This window comes from Cavia porcellus, unplaced genomic scaffold (genome assembly GCF_034190915.1).
Source record: "Cavia porcellus strain 051 isolate PalLab524CR breed Dunkin Hartley unplaced genomic scaffold, mCavPor4.1 scaffold_8, whole genome shotgun sequence".
Taxonomy (NCBI): Eukaryota; Metazoa; Chordata; class Mammalia; order Rodentia; family Caviidae; genus Cavia; species Cavia porcellus.
The window spans coordinates 85,230,471-85,254,180 of NW_026947491.1; the positions used below are offsets into that span (position 1 = coordinate 85,230,471).

General features: G+C 41.2%; 1 protein-coding gene across 1 annotated transcript in view; it reads right to left on the minus strand.

Annotated features, from left to right (window-relative positions):
* The window catches only part of Ntn4 (netrin 4), a 102,106-nt gene that overhangs the window by 36,883 nt on the left and 41,513 nt on the right, over positions 1-23,710 (minus strand). Inside the window, exons 4-5 of the mRNA XM_063255333.1 lie at positions 2,987-3,113; positions 816-1,004 (exon numbers count right to left, since the gene is read on the minus strand). Of these exons, the coding sequence (XP_063111403.1) occupies positions 816-1,004; positions 2,987-3,113 (316 nt within the window). The remainder of the gene's footprint in view (positions 1-815; positions 1,005-2,986; positions 3,114-23,710) is intronic.

The window sequence follows — 23,710 nt, forward strand, 5'->3', positions numbered from 1 at the left end:
AGGAGTCCTTGGTGGGGAAGGGAAGGGCACGGTCATCAATCTCCATGGACAGCGCTGAGCGGCCTCTGCTGTCTAAGGGCTTCCGAGATGACAGACGAGGAAACTCTGCGGCAGCTGGACGCACTGGCGTCACGTTTGACTTAAGCTTTGCATGTGCCGTTCATGCTCACACGTTGCAAGGAATGTCACACGAATTAGGCAGATCTTTAAAATCCTGCTCTTCTTTCAAATAAGCTATGCCTATATATATATATATATATATATATATATATATATATATAAAATCTTTTCTCTCTCTCTGTCTCTCTCTCTCTTTCTCTTTCTAGTAAGATTGAACCAAAGGCCCTCACACTGAGCTACTCCCCAGCCTGTGTTTTCTTTATTGCTCTGACCCAGGGTCTTGCCCAGTGGCTAAGTTGCTCAGACTGGGCTTGAGCTTGTGCCCGTCCTGCCTCGCAGCCTCCCACAGCTTACTCACATATTTAGTCCCAAGATGATCTTCCAGGTCTCTCCCTGTTGACCACCCCTTTTCTTCTGCTAGTCACCTTGTGTTCCAATTAGTTACTCCAAGAAATGACTGTGCTTCCCAGGGGGTGGAAAAGAAGATGAGCCTCACGAATGTGTACTGCCTTCATCTAGCGAGCTAAACCGTTTGTTCCTCATCAGTGAAGAAGTTGAGCCGTGTTCATGAGTGCATTGTTTAAGAATTTCTTGCCCTCTTGCTCTTGGACCAGCAAAATCGAAGCCGGAAAGCCTGCTGTCTTTTGCACAAAGCATTGTTATTTTCCGCCCTCAGGGGCCACGCGTGCACTCACCTTTGCAAGCGTCTGGGGCGGAGAAGGGTCTGCGGAGGTCCCGGTAGAAGCCTGGCTTGCAGCGCTGGCAGTGCTGACCCTCTGTGTTGTGCTGACAGTTGTTGCAGACCCCGCCACTGCGATTCCCTGACGCTGTCCACACGTTGATGTCGAAATGACAGGTGTCCGCGTGCCCGCTGCACTTGCAGGCTTCAAGAGAGATGCACAGGAGGAGCATGCATAATTAAAACAAATGCCTGCAATCTCAGCACTTGGGGCTGAGGCAGGAGGATCACTACAACTTTGAGGCCAATCTGGGCTAATAGTTGAAGGACATCCTGAACTGCATAGTGACACTCTGTCTCAAAAACAAAAACAACAACAACAACAATATATATATATATATATATATATATATATATATATATATATCAACAAATTCTCTAAAATTCTAAATAGGGTTAAAATAGGGTACACTGATTGTCAATTACTTTGTTTATAGTTTTTGGAACAGTGTATGATTAAAACAACTATAAAAAGGTATGCTCTCAGGGTTCTAGCTTTTCCAGGCCCATTCCCTCTGTTTTCTCCTAGTCTTGGACAGGCCATTACATTTTAGAACCTTATTTGTCCTTCTCTTTTCTTTAGGGATTGTGAATCTAAAAGAGTCACTGTTAGGATAGGCATGAAAGTCAGCCAAACGTAGATTGGTCCAGTTAGGCACAGCTATGACAGTTAGCTCATCACTGGGATTGGCATTTATTTTGGGAGGATATTTGAGGGTTCCTTGGTTTATTTTCTCTCTTCATCATTTCTGTTCCTGCTAAGAGAAGCCACAGTTGCCAGGCACTATTTGAAAATGACAGTGTCTAGTGTGGATGTGAGTTCATGCTCACTCACAAGCTTGGAAAGAAACTTTGGCGGACACAGTAAGAGTGACAGGGCCTGAAGCTCCATTTATCGCTCATGAATATTGTGCTTGTTAAGCTGCTGTTCTTTTTGGGACTATAAGATAGTCTGCTCTAGAAAAGTCAATATTCTCAGAGAAGAGGCCTGCGGTGTTTCAGGTAATAATCTCTTAGTGACGTTTCTAAGATTGTCAACCAGGAGCACCAAAGGATGCAACTCTGGGCTCTACGTGTGCTGAGATATGCAGTGGGTTTTGGTGGGAAGGGCCAGAACGGCACTCAGGGAATTTAGGAGAAATTCTTAATTCTTTTGATGAGTGATTTAAAAAGAGAACCTAGAATCTTCTGGCAAAGTCAATGATATTTGAAAATACTTGTGCTATTGTTTTCCATTGTTTCCTTGATGTGTTGTGATATTTTGACCCGATTCAAATCTCTAAAAAGCATATGATGAGATAATTAAGATTTATGCTTAGAGGAAATCCTTTACATTTCCTAGAAACAAAATGAGCCAATGATTCCTTATGGATAGGAGGCAACTTTTCACAACATTGCTCACCAGGCTTGCCTTTGAATCTGTGGGAATAGAGGTCTTTGAGTACAAGCATTTCAATAGGCAGGCACAAGTCTCTGAACATGAAATTACAATGATCAAATTGGTTCATGCCCCCATGTTTTCTCTCTCCTAATCTTCCACCTCACCCCCAAAGTTAGTCCTAGTAAAGCAATCTCATTCTCAACTTGTTGGTTTAATTTCTAATCTGATCTGCATTTCAAGCGTCATAAGTGAAAAGCAAGCACGATGATGTAATGGAAACAAGTATCTAATTTGGAGTCAGAGGCTTTGGGATCAAGTCCCAAGTCTTTCATTTACTAACTCTGGCAAGACACTTAATCTTACTGAGCCTCAGTTTCCTGATCTCTAAAATGGGATCAACAACACCTGCTTTATTGGGTTGTTTTGAGAGCTGAACTCAAAAGAGCTATTTTCATGATGATAGCTGCAGAACAGTGCGCCATAATTCCTCACCCCTCCTGTGTCTCCTCTCATTGCAGCATGTCAGATCCCCAGGCTGGGTGCCCAGAGCTGGCCAACTGTCCAAGCAAACCCGCAGCAGGGCCCTGACAACCCCACCTATTACAGGCACCCTGGCTAACAGCAGCCGTTTCCAGTTGTTGAAGAAACACCGGGCAGCGTGTATTTTACGTGCTGTCACCCACCACTTTATTTGGGTTTCTAGAGTCCACAGAGGCGGCTTGGGGCGCTGCGGACTGGCTACTCACTTCTGCATTCCTTCGGGGTCCCGGTCCTGCCGTCAGCCGCCTCCCAGGGCCGGTCATTGTACAGCGGGGCGCAGCGCTGGCAGTGGCTGCCCGCCGTGTTGTGTTTGCACATGCACTTCCCGTGGACCTGCAAGCGACAGAGCCGTGAGCACAGCGACGCCAGGCCCAGCTGGGCCGCAGCCCGCGTGCCCTCTCCCGAGGACGTCAGCTGGCAGGAACAGGGCACCCTTTTTAGCCTAAGTGATGTTTTTCTTGGCTGTAGAGCGCATGACCCTCATGAGTCTCAGGTTCTGCTAAGCATTTCAGTAGAATTTTAATGCTTTTAAATTTTTTATTCTTCATCCAAAAAACAATACCTTTTCACTATAGGGAACTGAGAAATCCATACTATCAAAACTCGGAGTATACATTTCTAAGATTTTAAAAATGCAATTATAATTCTGACTTTTTTCTTGCCAAATATATTGAGACTCTTCATTTCATTAAATATTCTCATATAACATTGAAGGCTCTCTTGTACGGTGGGCTATTCATTTCATCCATCACTTGTTTTATTGTTAGTAGGCTTGTAAATATTTTTATATATTATGTTCAGTGTTATGATGAACAATCTATAGCCATGTATTTTATTTCCTTTGTCTGTGTTCTCTAGAGGTAAAATTGAAGACCCAAAATACTTATATTGTTAAGGCTTTGAATGCACTTTGTCATGATAACTGGGCATTTTATTTTGATGACACAGTTAAGTATCTGAGGGCTTATTTCACAGAGAGGAATATATGAGTAGAATTATCAGGGATCTGAATATTAAATGTTTTGTATTCGTTCACTGCTAATTTATAAATAGTTTGGATCACTAGTACCTACGCATTATCATAGATTCCAGTACCAAGATGCATTTATTGACATTGACATCGTGAAAATAAATATGAAAGCTTTGCAAAGCAACTCGGAATAGGACTCATAATTGTGGAGTCAGGAGTACTTTTTTCCCTTGACAGTGTCAAAGGCAACTCAGCATAAAGCTAACACATTACATCCACCAGTCAACAGATACTTAATATCTGTGAGGCACGTATGGTGACAGACCATGTTTAGTAACCAAAGCAGTACCTGCCTTTAAGAAGGATGCAGCACAGGTGGAGAAAAGCGATGTAGGACAAAAATAGTAGACAAGATAAATAAATGCCTAAAAAACCAAAACAATGCTGGTCTTCACAAAAGGCAGAGACCCTTGTGCTTGGCGGGAGTGGGGGGCAGCACAGGGGTCGGGATGGGAGCCCGCCCTTGACCTGTGAGCAGCATTTGTGGGAGGGAAGAAGCTTCCCAGAAGGAGGAAGCCAAGTGAACCAAGGGAGAAGGAGGCTGTGTGAGCAAAGGTTATTTCAATGCATCTAAAATACTTTGCAACAAAAAAGGAGCTACTAAACATGATACGGACTTAGAGTGGCCACATCAAAGCAAGTCCCTAAAGCTCTGCAAACCTGGGACGAGCCCCCAAAATACCCTGATAAGTTGCTGCCTGCCCCAAGACAACTCTGGGGTGAGTTTTCATGGTGACCAGGACTCCATTTCTTTGAACACTTTCCGATCATACGCATGCCTCCATCCATGGGAAGGGCACTCTGGATATGGCATGGCATTATTCAATTGAGTTTTAGGACTTCAGTGGGTGTTATGTTCACATAATGTTCAAGTGGAGAAATGACACACTGGCTTAGAGGCTGTTCATGAATGGCCACACGATGCCTAAGACTTACACACTGGAAAATATCGTAAGTAACGTTTTGGTGTGTATCTTGCGAAAGGTTATTTCAGTATATTAGAATACAGTGCTCTCATACTTATTGAAAACAAGAGCAGTCTTTTGTATTTTTCAGTGATCAGAGAAGATATGGATTTTTTGGTGGCGGGAATTGAACTCACGACCTTGCACTTGCCAGGCAGGTGCTTATGCCACTGAACTAAACCCCCAGCCCTGGATTTTTTTTTTTTAAAGGGATGGAGCTGGATCATTGGAATAAGTTGATGCTGCAAAGACCTTTATTAAACTTCTTTACGAAAATTCAACTAATATTATAGGTTCAATGTATTAGTTTCATGGAGTGCCCAAGCATGTGCTGAGTTACGATAATCTTTCTTTTTGGGTTCCTCTCTGTGACTCTCTCTGATGTAAACTGTTTATATGTGGAAGTTCCATAGAGTTATGAAGGTGCACTGATACCTCCACTCACACCTCTAGGAAGGGTCTAACGATAAATTTGCACGTGAGCTCGGAGAAGTGTAGAAATTCACGTTCCTCCTATCTACAAGGGTGAGGTGTTTCCATCCTAGCTCCTGGCTGTTTGATGCTTCCAGTGCACCTTTTCCAGTAAACCATGTCAAGTAGAAATACTTCAGTCCTACTGCTTTTATTAAACCTTTTATATTCAACATTTTCTCTCATTAAAAAAATAGAAACATACCAAATAATTTCTACATGATAAACTTCTTTAAAACTCTCAGTAAAAACTGATGATTTATCACTTTAGTTGTGGTACTAGGGGCTGATTTCAAATAAAATGAAGGCTTTAGAAAAACCCATTGTAGGAAAAAGGCCCCAAGGCTGAAGAGGGAAGTTAAATAAAGGCCAGCTTAGCCCACAGAAGTAGCAGCACAGAGAGGAGAAGGAATGGCAATTTTGTAAGTGTCTAAATCCCACATGACAAAACAAAAAACATGCAAAACGCTAGAGAATTACACTAGAATCTCTGTTAGTTCATCAGGAAGAAACGTTGGTGCTTTCACCGATCATCTTCTCATGCCTGTATTTTATAATCTGAGCAACTACCTTGAAGGTAACAATACACAACATTGCAACATTGTTAATCTCCTGTCTGTTGTTTTGAAATTCCATATCATCATTTTTGTTCTTTTATCATTTTAAAATAAAAAACAAACAAAAAATGTACACACAAAATATGTGCAAGTAATTTGATAGCATGCAGGTCAGAGTTTCTAGAATACTCCATCAGTTTCGCTCAGGGAATTTTATGGAGGACGCCCTAGGAAGGCATCAGACAAAATGTTCAGGAGGAAAAGTCAATGTGACAGAGAACGAGGCCGTTAGGTGCTAACCAGACGCAAGGAGGGGTAGCCGCTGAGGCTGAACCTTGCAGTGTATACAAGAGTTTCTTCAGGGAGTGAAAACACAGAGGTAAGGGCCGGGTGCAAAGGCACGTTCCAGAACCCTGGGGAAGGTCCAGCGCAGCTCACGAACATCCTAACCATCGGAGCGGCTGAAGTGTATCCTGCACATAATGCAGACCCACCAAGCCTTCTGGCTGAGGAAGCAGCGTAAAGGTATACTCAGTACACTGTTTTGTTCTTCGCTTTAAAGAAAAATCCTTTGTGCTTCCCTCCTTTCTTGCCTACGATGTCTTTTCCTCTCCTTTCCTTTCTTTGCTTCTTGTCCACATCCGCTCTACCCCCAACCCCGCTTGTAATAGCCAGGGCCCCGCACGTGTTTGCTGACAACATTCAGAATTCCAAAAGGTTGCTTCTGATTATGTATTCTCTTTGGCATCCTTTCTTCTTTTTAGCAAACATTTATTGATGTTGGAAAAAGTATGATTAGTTCTGTTCAGTGGAACTGAACCACCGTCATAGGTTCAACTGATGAAGCTGGTTTCATGGCTGCCATAAAATCATTTCATCCAACTCATAGATTCTTTCTGTCTCACAAGCCCTCACATTAGGGGAAGCCTCTTCAAGTATTCACATGTAGCGCAGGATCGTGTTGGACAGGTCAGTTCCTTCTGGAATAAGGACTTCAGAGCTTCCCTGGTTCCCCCATGCCAAGGCCTGGGATGAACCCCCAGGGTCTGAAAGATGCTAGCCCAGCAAATTTTTCTGCGCACAGGAAAACTCAGGGAGCTGTCACTTTGAGAATGACCTAAAATAGCTATAAATCATTACCTAGGCAGCTTGAAACGAGAAATCCTTCCTCAGCGATACGACTGCTGCTGTTCAAGCTTGAGAGATCACCCACTATTTGATGCTCGTGAAAAATGTGCAAGTGAAACTAGGTCTTGATTGTAAAAAAAAAAGAAAGAAAACTTTAGTAACAAGTTAAAATAGCTCTTGCTTGGTACACAAGCATGAACTAGGTAAAGACCAGGACAATGGGATTATGCTTCCTTTTGTCACAAATTTCCTATATGATAGTCAAATAGATATGAAAAAAAAAAATTTCTTCATATTTGAAGCTGTAGACATAGGAATTTAAGTGGGGAAACATTAAGAAATCAGTATCTTTCAGATTCGTTATTGGAAAGTGTGTAGCTCTTGCCTAGAAAAGTATTTTTTTTTTCTTAAATTTTAAATTGCTGTAGCATGAGTTGAAATTGGCCCCAGCAGCAGGCCCTAGTAGAATCTGGTCACTGACCATGTCAGGCAGATGGGATGGACAGGCACTTATTAAAACGATAAATGGCATGAGACAACCTTTAGGGTCCTTTTAGTCTTATGGCTCTATGACTAAAGGCCTACTTCTCTGTATCATAGATATTGGCAATTACTCATAATCCTTTCTGAGCTACCAGAGAAGATTTACACAACAGACAGGTGGGTTGTCTTTCCACCTCGCCAATGCAGAAAATCAAGAGAGCCTCAAGATTTCTCCTTGTCAGGAGGTGCACCCTGTAATACCAGCACTTGGGAGGCCGAGGCAGGAGGATCGATGCAATTTCAAGGTCAGCCTGGGTTGCAAGTGAGTTCAAGGCCAGCCTATACTACATAGCAAGATCCAAAACAACAACAACAAAAAAGTCATATTCCTTTTTTCTTACCCGGTGTGGCACAAAGGGAAAGACAAATAAACATTAACAGTCTCTGTAGATGGGCTTTTGTCCGTCCAGGTATTGACTGTAATTAAACTAAATTCTAGTCTTTCTCTTTCTGCTTTCTTCCTTCTTCCCTTCTTGTTTCCCATCGCTGGTGGTTAGCATAATCTTAGGCTAAATATTAGTCTAGTTCCTCCTTCAAACAAAGATGTACTTTGTCATGGACTGATGATGTCCCCACAGGCGGTCACGACAATGGAATTCCAAAGCGAGACATCAAGAGGGTTAATGTTTTGAGGACTCATCTGAACTCAACTCCTTTAAGAATGTCTGATAAAATTTGCTTCACGGTTGCTTTCTGAGAACACAAGGAACAACTATTTGACTCTCTTGTTGTTCAAGTCCTATTTCAAATGATAATAAAACTTTGTGAAAGAATGGATTTGTTTTACAGCTTTGTGGTCAGAAATTCTAGAATTTCATACACTGAGTAATTTCCTTGTGCTACTGTGCCACTGTTGTTAATACATTTTATGTATGAGAATTTATTTTCAATACCCTGAGCATTTGAATTCTAATGGAAAATGAATGGTCTCTCATACCATCACTGAAACTTGAAAAATGTTTGTGTTTAGCGTGCTTAGCCTAGGAGTCAGAGAAAAATGCCCACTTAAAGGCAGTTGTAGCAATGTATACCCCTCTATTTAGCTGAGACAAATGATTTAGAAAGTGGGATCAAATGTAAAAACTGATTAATTTCTAAAGAGACAGTGTGTCCATTTTAAGGGCAAAGGATTAACTTTTACAGGAATTAACTTCTTATGCATGAAATGAGATAAATTCTAATAACATCCTCTCCTGTTAGAACCTGCTCTTCCTATGCAGGACATAAACACTCACAAAGACACTGCGGCCACTCTCTGAGCAGAAAGCACTGGGCGGAAACATGCCTTTCACTAACAAGTAAACTATGCTTTTTCCTCACTGAATGGTGCATGTTTTAATTTAACAGAAAAGATCGGAGTCCTGTGGTGAAGATGAAGCTAGTAACTGAATCTGAAAAGGGGGCTTGCAGTGCCCTGGCAGAATGGGCAAAAGGGGGGGAGGCTGAGGACCCCAAATCCTTGCCCCATCATGTAGGCAGCAAGAACACAAGCACAACCGGACAGCTCTGCGGTTTATTCTTTAACCTCTATTTGAATGTTGGCAAAAACAGCTCTTATTAGATAGGATGGACAGTAAGATAAAGATAAGAATAGGGCAAGGGCAAACACGAGATTACGGAGTGAAATCTGGCCAGTGGGGAAACGTCCACCCAACTGGCTGAGAGTCTGAAATTCCCCCAGTAGAAGTCCGTTCCTTCAGTTTTTCTGGTGTCACGGGTCTGGGAGCTGCCTACAGACAGGCACCCAACCTCCGAAGGGAGCCAACCCCTGACTTACCAGCAAAATTCCATGTGAGCCGGTGGAATAGTCACCCCTTCTCAGTCCTGCACCTGGACTCAGGTTGCTTGGAGGAGAAAGGGACTTACTGGTGGTGGGCATATTTTAAGGGGAGAGAGAAGATCCAGAGACAAACTGGGCTTCCTTAACTAATGTGCCAAGACACTGCCCTGGCTGACAGAGCTGGAAAAAACCAAACTTTACAAGAAAGTGTTAAGCATTTGTGCTCTGTATGAGGATCAAATACTTATCTGTCTCTCTCTCCTAGATTGTAAACCTTTACAGGGAGGAAAATGGATTTAATTTCTTTTAATCCTCCCTTATAATAGGCTTTCAATAAATGTGTTTTTTTTTTTTTTATTCAGCTGATAGGTATTTAATGGGGCGTTGAGAATTTAAGTTACTGAGTGTGGTCTCATTCTAAAAACTGTTAGCTGGGCATGGTGGTGCACATCTATAATCCTAGTACTAGGGAGGCTGAGACAGGAGGATCACTGTGAGTTCGAGGCTAGCCTGGGCTACAAAGCAAGTTCAAAGTCAGCCTGAAGCTGCATATCGAGACCCTGTCTCTAAAAGACAAAAATAAAAAAACCAAAAACCAACCAAACAAACAAAAACAAGCACTCCCCCCGACCTGTCAAGAAATCTGAATGCTAATTATGCATTTAAAGTGAGAATGAGATCTTTTCAACTGTTTATCACCTTCAGCTTTGTCCTCGTGCTTCCTGTAAACATTGTATGTGCATCCCTGTAAGCCCAAAATCATAGATCTGTCCTGGAAACACGATACGAATAGTAACAGTAACTAATTATAGCATTTATGGTCTATCAGGCATGGTTGTGGGCATGATATAAATATTAGCTCATTTGATTTACACAAAAATTTACTAGGGTAGGTATAATTATTATTGCTCATTTTCACAAATGAGTAAACCAGGACCCAAAACATAGAAGTAATTTGTCCAAATTAAACAGTGGCACTCCTCGAACTCCAGCAGTCTGATTCCAGGGCCCTCAAGCAAACCACTAAGCCACTGGGCTTTTGTAAGCCCCGTGGAGAGTAGATTTTAGGGACCCACTGTGACTAAGTCTCTTTGGGGCAATACTTATATGAAAGTGGTGTACCCCAAATCAATTTGTCTTTGGAGAACTCTTCAGGACAAAGCCTGGTTTTCAGTTTTGAAGATAAACACGGGAAGATTATCCCAAACTTTCCACAACTGGCACAATGATGAAGTTCAGCTCACACAGGGGTCCAGAATGCTTTTAGATAACCACTGGATCCATGCTAAACATTTCTAGCTATGCAGAGAAAATGCTAAAGCCTCCTAGGGACCCTCAAGGCCACTGGATGCCTGAACAAGTCCTTGAGAGAAATGTCAAACAAAGATGACAACAGGAAGGTAAATGGGGCCTAACTGAAGGGTCACACAGTGTGGACAGAACCCTCTTTATGGTGCTTACTATCCCTATGGGAGAGGATTCGGAAGGGACTGCAGGTGATGAGCGGCTGTCAGTTGTCCCTTAGATTATGGAGAATATACATGAGCTTCCCATGGTCAGGACGCAGCTGGAAGGCCTCCTTAGGGACAAAGGACAATCAGACTCCTGGGCTCCTAACCTGTTCTCATCAAAAGCACAATTAATGTTTTCTCTTAGGCAGGCAGGAACTTAAAAGTGGTTTTGTTAAAAGCCACGGCTCTTCATGTGGGCCTGCAAATGCCCATTAGGTACGTAAAAATAGAACAAAACCTGACCTTCATTTTGTGTAAGGCAAGGTCAAACCCTTCCCAGCTTGTTACTGTACAGGCATGTTAGTCATTTGGGGAATGTCTGTTTGTTCTGTCTGCCTCTGCCCAGCCTATCTCATTGCCTTTGGAGACCGAGAATACCTATGTCCAGAAGTCTCCATTCCCTAAACCTGTAGTCACCCTGGATTCCAGCAGAGCCTCACATGACTGAGACTGTACTTTCCATAAGTGCATCTCTCACGGGAACCAAATGCCCCTCAAGTTACAAGGACTCAGTCTGAACCATGAAACCAGGACCGAGACAATGATCAAGCAGGCCCTCCCTGGCCCACCTGGTGGCCCTTGAAAGCCAGCCTCCCGCTTTGGCGGCTGGGCCGGTCTGACCCCTGCATCACAGCGTGCTCCCTCCTGATGCACAAGCTGGAGTGTTTTCCTATCTTCTTTCTTCCAGATACAGCTTTTCCTGTAAGTTTGCACTTCAGTTTTAATTTCCATTCCTACTAAAGCAAGTGCTGATGCTAGCTAGGGACATCACTGCTGTGTAAACCTCATAATTCCGGTAAATTTTTAGATTGAGATGGTTGAGTTGTTTCCATTTTATTTTCATGTAGAAAATCCTGAATGCCCAGAGCTTTCATTCATTTGTTTAAGTGCAAGTTTATCTGTGCCTTTGTGTATGCTATTTACTATAAGAAATCAGGAGTTGCAGGGGTGTTTAGAAGTGTGTACACACAAGCACACACACACACACACACACACACACACACACACACACACACACAATTTCCAAATGCTACCACATCTCTGTATTTCAAAATGTGGGCACTGATTCCAAGATTGCTTAAAGTTACGATTCAGCCCAGCTTTGTTTTATAGGACAACAGCTAGAACCAAGAACTAAATCAAGTTTTATGGTTTGTCTTTCAACATATAACATGCCTGCTTTGGTAAAATTTGGATGATTAGCTAAAACAAAACAAAATGAAACAAAAAGCCAAAATAGCTCCGTGAACCCAAGCTGGCCTTCTTCCAAAAGGAAGGCAACGGCTGCTCTCAGTGGAAACAGGCGTGACGCGGGCCCTGCAGAGGAGTCACAGAACAGTTTGAGGGTAACTTACTTTTCGATACTGAGGATCAAACCTCAAGCTTTGTGCATACCAAGCAAATAATCTATCATCGAACTACATCCCCAACCCTCAGGATATTGTTAATAAAATAGGCTTATTTATAAAATCAACTAAAAATTTTTTTAAAAACAAGTTACAGAAGGTTTTAAGTATTCCCACGGTTTTACAAGGGACTTTTGTCTTAATAGTGTTTTTGTTTCTGCAAGTGAACAGTGAAGTTTAAACACTGGATTCTTTAGTAATTTTAGGTAGGATCTTTTCTTACCCAGAGAAATTATTTCCTAGAGTGAAGAAAATTTCCCTTTCTTTGTGTGAGTCTAAGCATGGTTGCAGTTTTTATTTATAATGATGGACGTAAGAGGGATTTGATAGTGTGTGTTTAGGAAGCCTTCCTAGCAGTCTGACCTTTCGTTGCATAATTCCCTAACAAATTACATTTCTGCTACTGTAAAATAAATTGTGAAAACCTCTGAAATTCCCTTCACCACCATGAAAGATAACCAAAAATTCCACCTTACACATCCCCTTGGGCTATTTCTGCCTTTAATTATCACTGAACTATTTTACAATTCTATACCACATAGAAAATCCATAATAATATGAATAATTCTTGCCCATTGCACTAACCAGTTGTCTAATAGAGACAGTCAATCATTTTCCTTGCATCTACATATATTCCTCAGCATTTATTTGCCTAGATAAGAGTGGTTCTTTGAATTTTCCTTTAAAGCAGTTGGAATGTCTTACTGGCCCCTTGTTAATGAGTTCAATACATCTCTGATACATTTTCATTTTATACCTGGGTGAGAGGCATGACTTTTTCTTTTAAAAATTTATCCTTTCACATTGTCATAATTACTCAAAATCAAGATGATGTACTTTGGGCTGGGGATTATGTGCTCAGTGGCACAAGCGCCTGCCTGGCAAGCATAAGGTTGTGAGTTCAATCTCCCTGCCATGACCCTACCAAAAAAAAAAAAAAAAAAAAGATTATTTGCTTAAAGATAAAGATTTACTTCTAAAAATAGTAAGTGAAGTTTAAACATTGGATTCTATAGATAAGCCTATAGATAGATAGGTTTTGAAGGTCTTATATTTTCATAAGGTTCTTCTTTTTAGTATCTGCAGTACTTTGAAGTACTTCTAGGGATTGTAATAAGTATTTCTGCCCCAAAGATGCAAATAACATTGAACTAAAAACTGTAATGCTGACACCCTCCCACATACCCAAAACTATAATGCTCAGAAGGCTTATGAAGATAATATTTCAATAAGATCATCCTATTATCAATTTAGGAGTTATTTTGCTATCACTATTGAAGTTCCTAGGACTATCTTATTTTTTCTTTGTTTCTCATGGATTTTAAACATTATTTCTGACTTCCGGGCTTTAAAAAAAAGATTTCTGTCCAACAGATAATTTATTTGACTAGGCCCTACAAGGGACTTGAGCTAGCGTGCAGAAACAACTTGGTTTCAGATCTGCAGCGCTACACTGTCAATACAGTAAAGCACTGTGATTTTAAGCCATTTTCTTCAGTGTGGGTAAGATTTTATTGCGTTTGCTTTAGAGTATCAATGGGCTCTTTTTCTCCTCTATACCAGTCACAGTCTCTTCAGCTGCAAACACAGAGTGAAAGACAGACACACATCACCAGAGTTTTACTGGAGTTTCTGTACACAGGCAGATTCTGAGTTTCCTCTAACAGCTGGAGGAAACCGGCTCAGCAGACAGCTGACTAATGTGGGATTTCTTGCAAGCCAAACTGCTGCCTGGTCACTAACTTCAGCTCCTGGGACGGCTGCTATGGGACCATTCAGCTTGCTCCATCTCTGCTCTTTGCTAGATCTCAGCTAATCTGACTTTCCAAGTTTTACTTTGCATTTCAATTTTTATACTTCAGCTTTTCCAGAGCCACACAATAAAACAGGGGCAGGACAGGGGACAGAGCTCTCACGAGACTCCTAAAATATTAGGAACTCCATCTGAGAACGGCCAGGTTTATTTCCTATTCCACAAACACCGAAAGTGGCTTCTTATTATCCCAAATTTTAATTTCTTAGTACTCATTTAACCTTAATGATTTAGAAAGAAATTGCAAAGGTGGGGTTAACAATGTGTAATCTCATGGTGCCATTAAAAGCCTTAATGCGATATTAACCAAGAACCTGGGAAACTGGGTGGAGCAAAATGAATAGAACCCATTTTGTAAGCAACTTATCTATTAAGCAAGGTTGACGTGAGAATGAAGGAAGGTTTCTGTAGGGTCTTGTTCAGTGTCTTTTAGGATTTAGATGAGTTTTTATAATTAGTTGGGGGCCAGGTAAGATCTATTAGAAATCTGTGGGGATTACTAAGTACTTTTCACCCCACTGACATTCATTGGCTCAGTGTGTTCACATAGCTTTCGCTTGTTTTAAAGGAAAATTCCTTGTCACAGACTACTTTGCATTCTCTTAGAAGGTTTCTTTAAAATTCATTCTTGCTCACATTTCCCCCTGTTTGCCTTCTCTCTTGACAGCTCGTTTGACTGGCACTCAGTATTCTATACAGTGCAGAGGGCGTTACAAAAGTTGACTTGTTTAAGATAAATGAGCCCCTGATTGTGGTACCAGAAGCCAGTTGCTAGGCATATTTTCTTCCATAGGATTTTTTTTCCCCCTTTGAATTAATTCATTCAGATGCTTCTCTTCATATCAAAAATTGTCTGTTTTTTTAGGTGATTGAAAAGCAAAGTGTTCATTATTGAGTATGCTCCTATGAAAGACCAAGATGGAAATAAGCGATTTGTGAAAACAGGAGGCATATTTGCCAGTTTTATCAAGAAACCTGTGATCATCTGTGTAAGTCTAGAATCGACAGCCATGGGCACTAAAAGCTTTAGTTTTTTTCAAGCCCCTCCATCCAAAGGTATTTATGTTAAGTCAGCGTAATGAGTGGGACTTGAAAGAAACAGACATTCTGCAAAATTCCTAGATAGCCAATTAGGTAGAGCATTGATCACCCAAAAAAAGCAACTGGGCCCATTAGGGAATCAGTGCTCGTTCTCCTGAGTCTCAGCACCTGGCAGCCATCAGCCTATTTCTGTCTTTGTGGATTTGCTTCTGTGAGAAATTTCACATAAAAGGAGTAATACAATGTGTGGCTTTCGCGCCTGGCTTCTATGGTTCAGCATAATGTCCAGGTTCACCCATGTCACATCATTTGGCCCTCCATCCCCTGAATTGCTTATGTAATACTCCATTGGTGGATATAGCTTGTTTTTCTTATCTGTTTATAGAGTGATGGACATTTGGATTATTTCAGCTCTCACAACTATGAATGATGCTGCTGTGAATATTCATGTACAAATTTTGTGTAAACACGCATTTTCGATTCATCTGTGTGTAGACCAAGCAGTGGTACTGCTGGCTCAGATGACAGCTCTACATCACATTTTTGGAGGAAACGCCAGACTTTCTCCCATAAAGCAGCACCATTTTACATGTTCCAAAGCAGTAGCTATCTTTAGTGGATTTGAAGTGGTGTCTTGTCATTTTGATTTGTATTTACCTAGTGACTAAGGACACTGAACACCTTATGTGCCATTTTTTTTTTGAGACAGTGTCTTGCTATGTCATCCAGGGTGTCCTTAACTTCACTGTGTACCACAGGAACTCGTGGGATCCTCCTGCCTCAGCCTCCTGAGTGCTGGAATTATAGGCCTGCACCCCACCATCCCTGGCTCATTGTATGGGTATTAACACAAAGTGTAGGTCTTGCTTTCCTAGAAAGGTATTGCAGGGTATCAGTTTAAGTCCCTGCTATGCCTGTTCAAGTCCCCCTGCAACCTGATGGACAGAAGGATAATATATGAGATGGAGTAGCCTCCAGGGGCTCTTGTCAATCAAGTCTTTGGGTGGCAAACTGTGGCACACATCAGAGAATAAGTGTAGTGGCACATTAGTCACTTTATAAATGTCTTAGGTGCTATATTAATTATAAGCTGAATGTTTTATGATTGCATTGTTTTTGATAGAAAAAAGAAGTTAAGGTTAGAATTTTAAAATTAAAATTCACTATAGGTGAATTCACTATAGGCATTTTAAAATTAAAATTCACTATAGGTAGGATAGAAATGAATCTCTTTGCAACTTTTTTCTGTTCAACCCAGCCAGTTACATGAAAAATGTTTCAAAATATTTTGTCACTTATACCCTGAAAGATAGTTAAAGAAAAATAATGGCAGCATCATAAAATAACCTGTGCATCTCTCTACTTCATCATTTTTCAGAAATATATTATTTATTCTTTGAAAGAATGAGACTGGAGTGATGGTACAATAATCAACGTAACTCTCTTGATGTTTGTAGGATTGCATCTACCTACAGGGCATGTTTGAGAGGATTTCCCTTCCTTGAGGTGAACTTAAAACATATTATTCATCTTTCTCTTATTGCTTTCATAAGATCATGATAATCATCGAATGAAAATAAGCAGTTAGAGAAACTCTACAAAGGAGTCTAAGGTTGTTTGCTTAGCTTATGTGGATAAAATGTGACATGAAGCAAATACATTTTGGAATGAGATACATGGGGCTCCTCATCCCTGTTCTCAAGCGTCTTTGGATAAGATCTTTAATAACAAAACCTCCTCCACTTCTAAAGCTAGGATAAAAATACTGAATGTATGTATTTGTTTGAGTTAAAGAGAAGATGTATATACACATGCGACATAATTGAAACCTCTGTTAGCATCACTATTATCATCAAGATAATAGGCCGGATGTGGTGGGACACACTGGTAATCCCAGCACTCTGGGAGCTGGAGGCCAGCAGATGGCGAGTTCGAGTCCAGCCTGGGCAAGTTAGCGCCTGAGACACTGTCTCAACAAGAAAAAAGTTTTAAAAAGGCCAGGCTCAGTGGGAAGGCCTGGGTTCAATCCCCAGGATGAGAGAGAGGGAGAGAGGGAGGAAGGGGGGGGGTGCGGAGAGAGAGAGTGAGACAGGCAGACAGAGACAGAGACAGAGACACAGAGAGATCTGGAATACGTCTTCTGTTTTTAAAGCCTCATCGTTAATTCACTTTTATATTGACCCAGGAGTTTTTGAACCTATTACATGTTATGCATTGCAAAAGCCCCAGTTTTTGCTATAAGAAAGCAGATATTTTAGCAGATATGAAAAGCAGGATGCATATGCAAACAGCCAGGACACCAGGAGGGAAATGGAACTGAGCCGCATTCCAGGAGGCTTGGGGATGGCTGGGTCTGTGTCAGGGCCATGAATAACCTAATTATTTGACAAAGGCTGTATACTTCTTGGCTTAGGATGTTAGAGAAATTAGGAGGCTGAGTTTGGAGCATCGCTGGTCTCACTTCTCCTGCGCCTCTGGAATTCCGCAGGTGACAGCTCCTTTTATTACACTTGGGAATTGGATGAAATTACAAACAAGAATGAAGAGACAGATACACTGCACCTGTGAGTTCCCCTTCTGTTCAGCAGTGGATACACGATGGTCCCCTCTTCCCTGTCATTTTAATGTCCTGGCCGGAGCCTCATCTAGTGCACAATGAAACCAGCCAGTGCCCTTCAGGAATTCTGTGTGCTCACTGGGCCAGCTAAGTCCCACGCCTGGCAGCTGTCCCCTTAGGGATGTGAGACTAACAGGCGAAAGACACTCGATAAGCGTTTATTCCTATCACGATTGTTAGTATCCCACACAAGATACTTAACAGTAATAAATAATCACTTACAATAATGTGAGCTCTTTTAAAGCTAACGATATATTCTGGTTTTTTAAATTATAATTTTCAGGTTTGCATATGTAAAGAACTAGAGAAGAGCTAAAGTGACACAGGAACGTCATTTACTAAAAGAAATCTTATGGGTACAAGTCAGGCTGGCTTTGGGAGGAGCCCATCAAGAAGAAGAAGAAGCCAATTAGATCTTCCAGGGCTGCACAAGCAAGCCAGGCAGGCCCAGGAAGAGGGAAGCCAGAAAGCCCTTCCTGTGCGCCCACCGGGGTGCGGGCTGAAAATCAAGAACAAGCCCCCTGACCCCCAAGCAACTGGCTGGTTAGGAGGACAGGCTGGACTGATAGCAACTGAGGTACAAAAACCAACCAAGTGTTTGTATTGTTTGATTGACTTTGCAGGCCTGGGGCCGGAGGTCTGAGCATCTATTAGGAGGATGACAGTATGCAGTATAGCACATATGGGGGATTTCCTTCTGTCTTGTCTTTGAAATCCAATATTGTTCTATTTTGTTCTGATTTATTGTTTTATTTTATCCTAAGTTCTGTTTTTATTGGTTTTATTCTGCTTTATTTTGGTTTGATTTTGCTATTTCTGATGGAATTGGTAACTGTTGTGAAGATAACAGGATATACTATGGTAGCTATTTCCGTTTTCCTGGTATCCTGCTTTGAGGTTCTGTACTGTTTTCACTGCTTTGTTTTGGTTGGCTTTATTCTGTTCGGTTTTATTATCTTTAAAATGAAATAAAAAAAATAAAAGACATCTTACTGTGAGTCAGCAAATATAGTCCTTCTAGATACCCATATGTGCTTTAATTTACTCCATTAAAATATTTATATGGCTAAAGTGTAATGCAACTATAATCTTAGTTACATCATCAATGTTTTGAAGGCTAAATTAACAGATTTGGTTCTCTTATGATTTAGAATGGCTATAAATTTTTTCTGTCTTCTGGGATTACTATAAAGTGTGTGCATTGAGCGTGTGTGTGTGTTAGTTTCGTATGTCTGATCAGTAAAAGTTCTTCTTGCGTGGCAGGCACATGTCTGTAATCCCAGGTCTGGGAAGGCTGAGGCTGGAGAATTGCAAGTTCAAGGCCACGCAGGGTAACTGAATGAGGCCCTGTCTCAAAACAAAAGAGCTGGGGATGTAGCTCAGTGGTAGAGCACTTGGCATGTGGGAGGCCCTGGATTCAATCTTTATCCACCCCTCCATCCAAATCTTCTTATGTGGGAACAAAATCGTAAATTACGGTTTATCCTTTACAGAGTGTAACTGTTCTAGGACAGCCTGAAGTATACTTCCAGTTCTCCCCAAATTGGCAAAACACGAATGAAATACCATAAAGAAATGGCTGCGAAGCAGGGTCAGATGTCTATGGGTAACTCCCTCCTTGTGCCCTCCCCATTGTATTAGCAATGAAGTCAGGAGGCTCGGCTGGCTTTTGCAGTAGAGCTCTGACTCCAGGCTCCCGCTATCCCCATCCATAACACGTATTCCACAAAATTATACCAAAAAGCAACTGTTCATGAGAAAAACTTCCAAGGTGAGGTATGTTTTCAATACCTATGTGGGGTATTTCTTACATTTTAAAGTAAGAAAAATGTCACCCTGAAGTTGTCCCTTCCTGATAGTTCAAATCTGCTAAAGAGATTCATTTTCGTACCTTTAAAATCTCTCCCCTTTCTGCAAAGCATGTTCATGAAAAACACAGTATTTTGGAGAACAGACCTTGCTTTTCTACTGGTTTTATATTTTCTTTTTGGAGATATCAACTCTGATGCCAACACTTTAGTGTTGAGGTATTTTTATCCTTTTTCTTCTTTGGGCAGTCATTAAAAGCCTATAAATAAGCATTTAAGTATTCTGGGAGAACCCTGGGAAGGAATGCCCCTGGGATCCCTTTCATGAGTGTGAAGATCCTTTTATGATGCCTTTGGTTCTGAAGCTCCAATTTCCCAGTCGTCAAATAAAACGAGTAACTATTCATTACTCAGTGAGTACTTAACTCACTGGTAAAGCACTCCTGGAAACACTATACCACACCAACACAGTAGTGGGGGACAGTGGTGTCAAGACCTTGGGATGAGTTAAGAAGAGTCTTTCCCAACTGTCTCAACAGGCAGGCTTCACATTTTGTGAAGATTAGGAATACATTGTGTTCCTGCTGGAGACAGGATTACCTACGCCTAAGATCCTGTGACAGGAGTAGAACCACTGCTGCCTTCCACCAGCAAAAATGATTTGGGGGCGTGGCTCATGCCTGTAATCCCAGCACTCAGGAGGCTGAGGCAGGAGGATTGTTACACGTTCAAGTCCAACCTGGGCTACAAAGCGAGCTCAAGGCCAGCCCGAACTGCACAGTGAGACCCTGTTTAAAACCAAAAGTGAAATTTAGTGGAGACAATCCTCTCTGCTGTCTCACATCCTTATAAAGCTGAGAGTCTGTGGTCCACCGTGCTCAGCATCCCCGGACTCCATCCGCGGCTTCCTTTCCCTCCCATTTCCTTCCCTTTTTCCTCCGTTGTTGGAATAATGTCAGCTCCGGTTCAATCCATAGCTTTCTAAGCGCAGCACTCTGGGACTGGGCACTGGTCCTTTACAGGTGAGGTTAAAGTGTGGTTCTCCACCTCTGGGAAGTCGGTTAAATTTTCAAGCTTTAGGTCCTTGTATGTGAAAGAAAGGAGCGATGGTACCTTATACACATGTGAAGATTAAACTCAACACTGTACACTAGATCTGGCACACAGTAAGTGTTTAATAAGTGGTAACTGCTAGCATTTATAATTGGTGATAGTTAATTTTTCTATGCTGAGATCTAAAATTACTTTACAGATGTTCATGTACAAATATGAACATGCATTTTAATGTATAGGCAGTTTTAAAATCCTAAGTTAATGTTCCCACTTAATGACATTATTTTTAAAACCTTCTGTCTTTTTTCTTAAGGTCTTGAAAATCAAAAGCTTTCCAATTATACTTTTTGTTGGGTGTGGTGATGTACTCAGGAGGCTGAGGCAGGAGGATCATTGTGAACTCAAGGCCAGCCTGAACTGCATTGAGTTCCAGGCCAGTTTGTACTACATACAAGACTCTGTCTCAAAAAATAATAGTAATTGTACTTTTTTGCTTATTCACTGTACAGTAAAGTAATTATTAAAAGAAAATGAAAACTATGATCCTAAATCAGTTCTGCATTTGTGAGATGTGATACATAAGATGAGCAAACAGATTTGTAATTGAATTCAGCTGGGAAAAACTTTGGAATAACACTCTATGAGTGATGGCAGAGCTGGGTGATAAAGTGATGTTATCCTCAGAGCCCACTAATACAGACCCGCAGATCACAGTATCTACTCAGATTTAGAGCACATCAGTCCCAAACTCGACACTCTTTTCTAATCAGTTTCTGATGGCAAAAGAAAAATCCACCTTCATGAATGTAGCTCAAGGCATTTAAACAATTCTCTGAGGTACTCTGCCCCTCTGTATTATCCACTGGGTGAAATTTTAGTAAAGCAAAAAAGTGTTCCGCTTACGGTACTTTCTCACTATGGCCCACCTCCCCAGCTGTGAAATCCCCAGCCGCTAGCAAAAGAGAAGGAGATGCAGCTTTACAGCTGCAAGCAGAAGAAATCTAAGGTCACCTTGTCACGTCATTACTGGGATCTCAGCACTGGAATCACAGTACAGCTTTTCTTGCCACAAACCCCCTGCCTTGTAAACATGTCAAGTGCACATGAGCTGTGATTTATTTTGTCCTTATGGGGAATAAGTGAATGTGGCAGAAGCAGTAACAGTGACTAAGATAATAATATAATATATGGGTATGATAACAGCAATGTTAGAAGAGTCTGCCCCGGGTATGGCCATCCTACGCCGTAATCCTCACAGGGACCACAGGCGTACACGCCACCCTTATTTTACTGGAAACTAAGGATGGGTGAGACTCAGTCACCTGGTCAGTGCCTTGATGGGTCACATTCAAGGCATCTGACACCAAAGCTAAGGTCCTTATCATTGCATTGTGTTGCCTTCAGCAAAAGGAACAGATGAGGAGAAACTGAACTGGCCAATGCCAGCCAGGATAGATTTTTGAAGAAAGGGAAATTTGAAGAAGCTGGTACTATTTTGAAGGCACATGAGGATATCAGTTTATAGCCATCTTTCTATTTCCTACTCCTAAAGAAAGGAAATGACCCTAAAATCTCAGGTAGTTAAGAAATAGATCAACTATCATCATGTCCTTTAACTTCCTTAATTCACCACCATCAATTATCAAGAATTCTGGCCCACAGAATCAGATGTCATTATATTAGGGACTCACCATAGCAACCATGTTAACTACAGATGAAGGACCACACGTTCCAAAGAGGCAACAATTTCTGAAATCAGAAATATTCCAAAATATGACTCTTTTGGAAATACCAATATGCTACGAGAGGAAAATTCCATACCTGACCTTATGTGACTGAGTGTAACCAAAACACAGACCCACTAAAAATATTGTACAAATTATCTTTGGCCTGTGTATTTAAGGTATACAACGCAAAAATGAATTTTGTGTTCAGACTTGGAGAATATATACATTATATATATATATATATATATATACAAAATACTTCTGGTTCCAATCATTTCAGCTAAGAGACACTCAACATACAGTGGCTCTTTACATTCCAGAAAAAATGTAGATAAAAATAAAATTGTACTTAAGCTTGCTGGGGGCTTGGAAAAATGTTTGAGGTCAGAAAAATTTGTATTTCCAGCCACTTCTTTGGTTAGTTTACTTGTTTATGACTTTACTACTCCGACTGCTTATGGTTTTTTATTTATTTATTTATTTATTTATTTAGAGAAAGGCTAAAGACTCTCCAGAAGTTGAAAGTAGTAGGAAAACTGAGTAGAAAAATGTCAGAAAGTTAGCATTATTTTAATCAAAAATTGCTTTTAAATTCAAAACAGCTCGAGAATCATAAGAAAATGATGTTTTCATTCCATAGGGTCTACTAGAATGGAGATTTCTCATTTCGACATCCTTTCGAAATGGAAAAAGACTCACTAGACTTTCACTTGGTTATTTAGCTCCTCTTTATAGGTTCATAATGTTTGTGCTGAAAAATACTGGATGGAATAATTTTATTTCAAGGCTTTTACGAAAGTGTCTGTTAACTCTGAGTACTTAGCATTTGCTGAATTGAAGAGCGTGAAGAGAAACTTCTGTAATTTCCCTCTTTCAGCATTAGAAAGCATTAAGAGTTTATACTCAGAGAATTAACTTTAAAAATTGCTTTTAAATGCATTCCTCTGAGCATTTTCAAAGGCTCCTTTTATTTGGGTTGATCAGATGTTCAGATTGTCTCACACACTGCACACTTTCTGAGGGCCTACTTGGTGCTGTGTCTGTCTTTTTGCTCAGGACCTACTCAGGGGCAGTCTTTAGGGTTAAAGAGACAACTCAGGAACCAAAAGGCCTGTGCGCTCTCCTTCACTAATCCACCAAAATAGAATGGCCAGGATGCAAGGGCACTCTCTCTTACCGTGATGCACAGGTTCGACCTTTCTCTAGCATATCTGAGACAGTGTCTGTTTGAGTCACACCTGAAGCTCACCAGTCAGGGCACCTCAAAAATTATTCTACTCTGTATTTGAAGCATTTCAATGGAAGCTGGTAGGTATTTGTTGCCTAAAAGCAGCATTTTCTTTGACTCTGGGAGCCTCGAGTTCACTTCCAGAAGTAACAGATTGCTTCTATTTCGGTTACTCTGTGGCCACTGTCCTAGTCATTTGAGCCCCCACTCCCATGCTGCTCTGTGTCCCCCAGCTTGGTCCAACCAGCACCC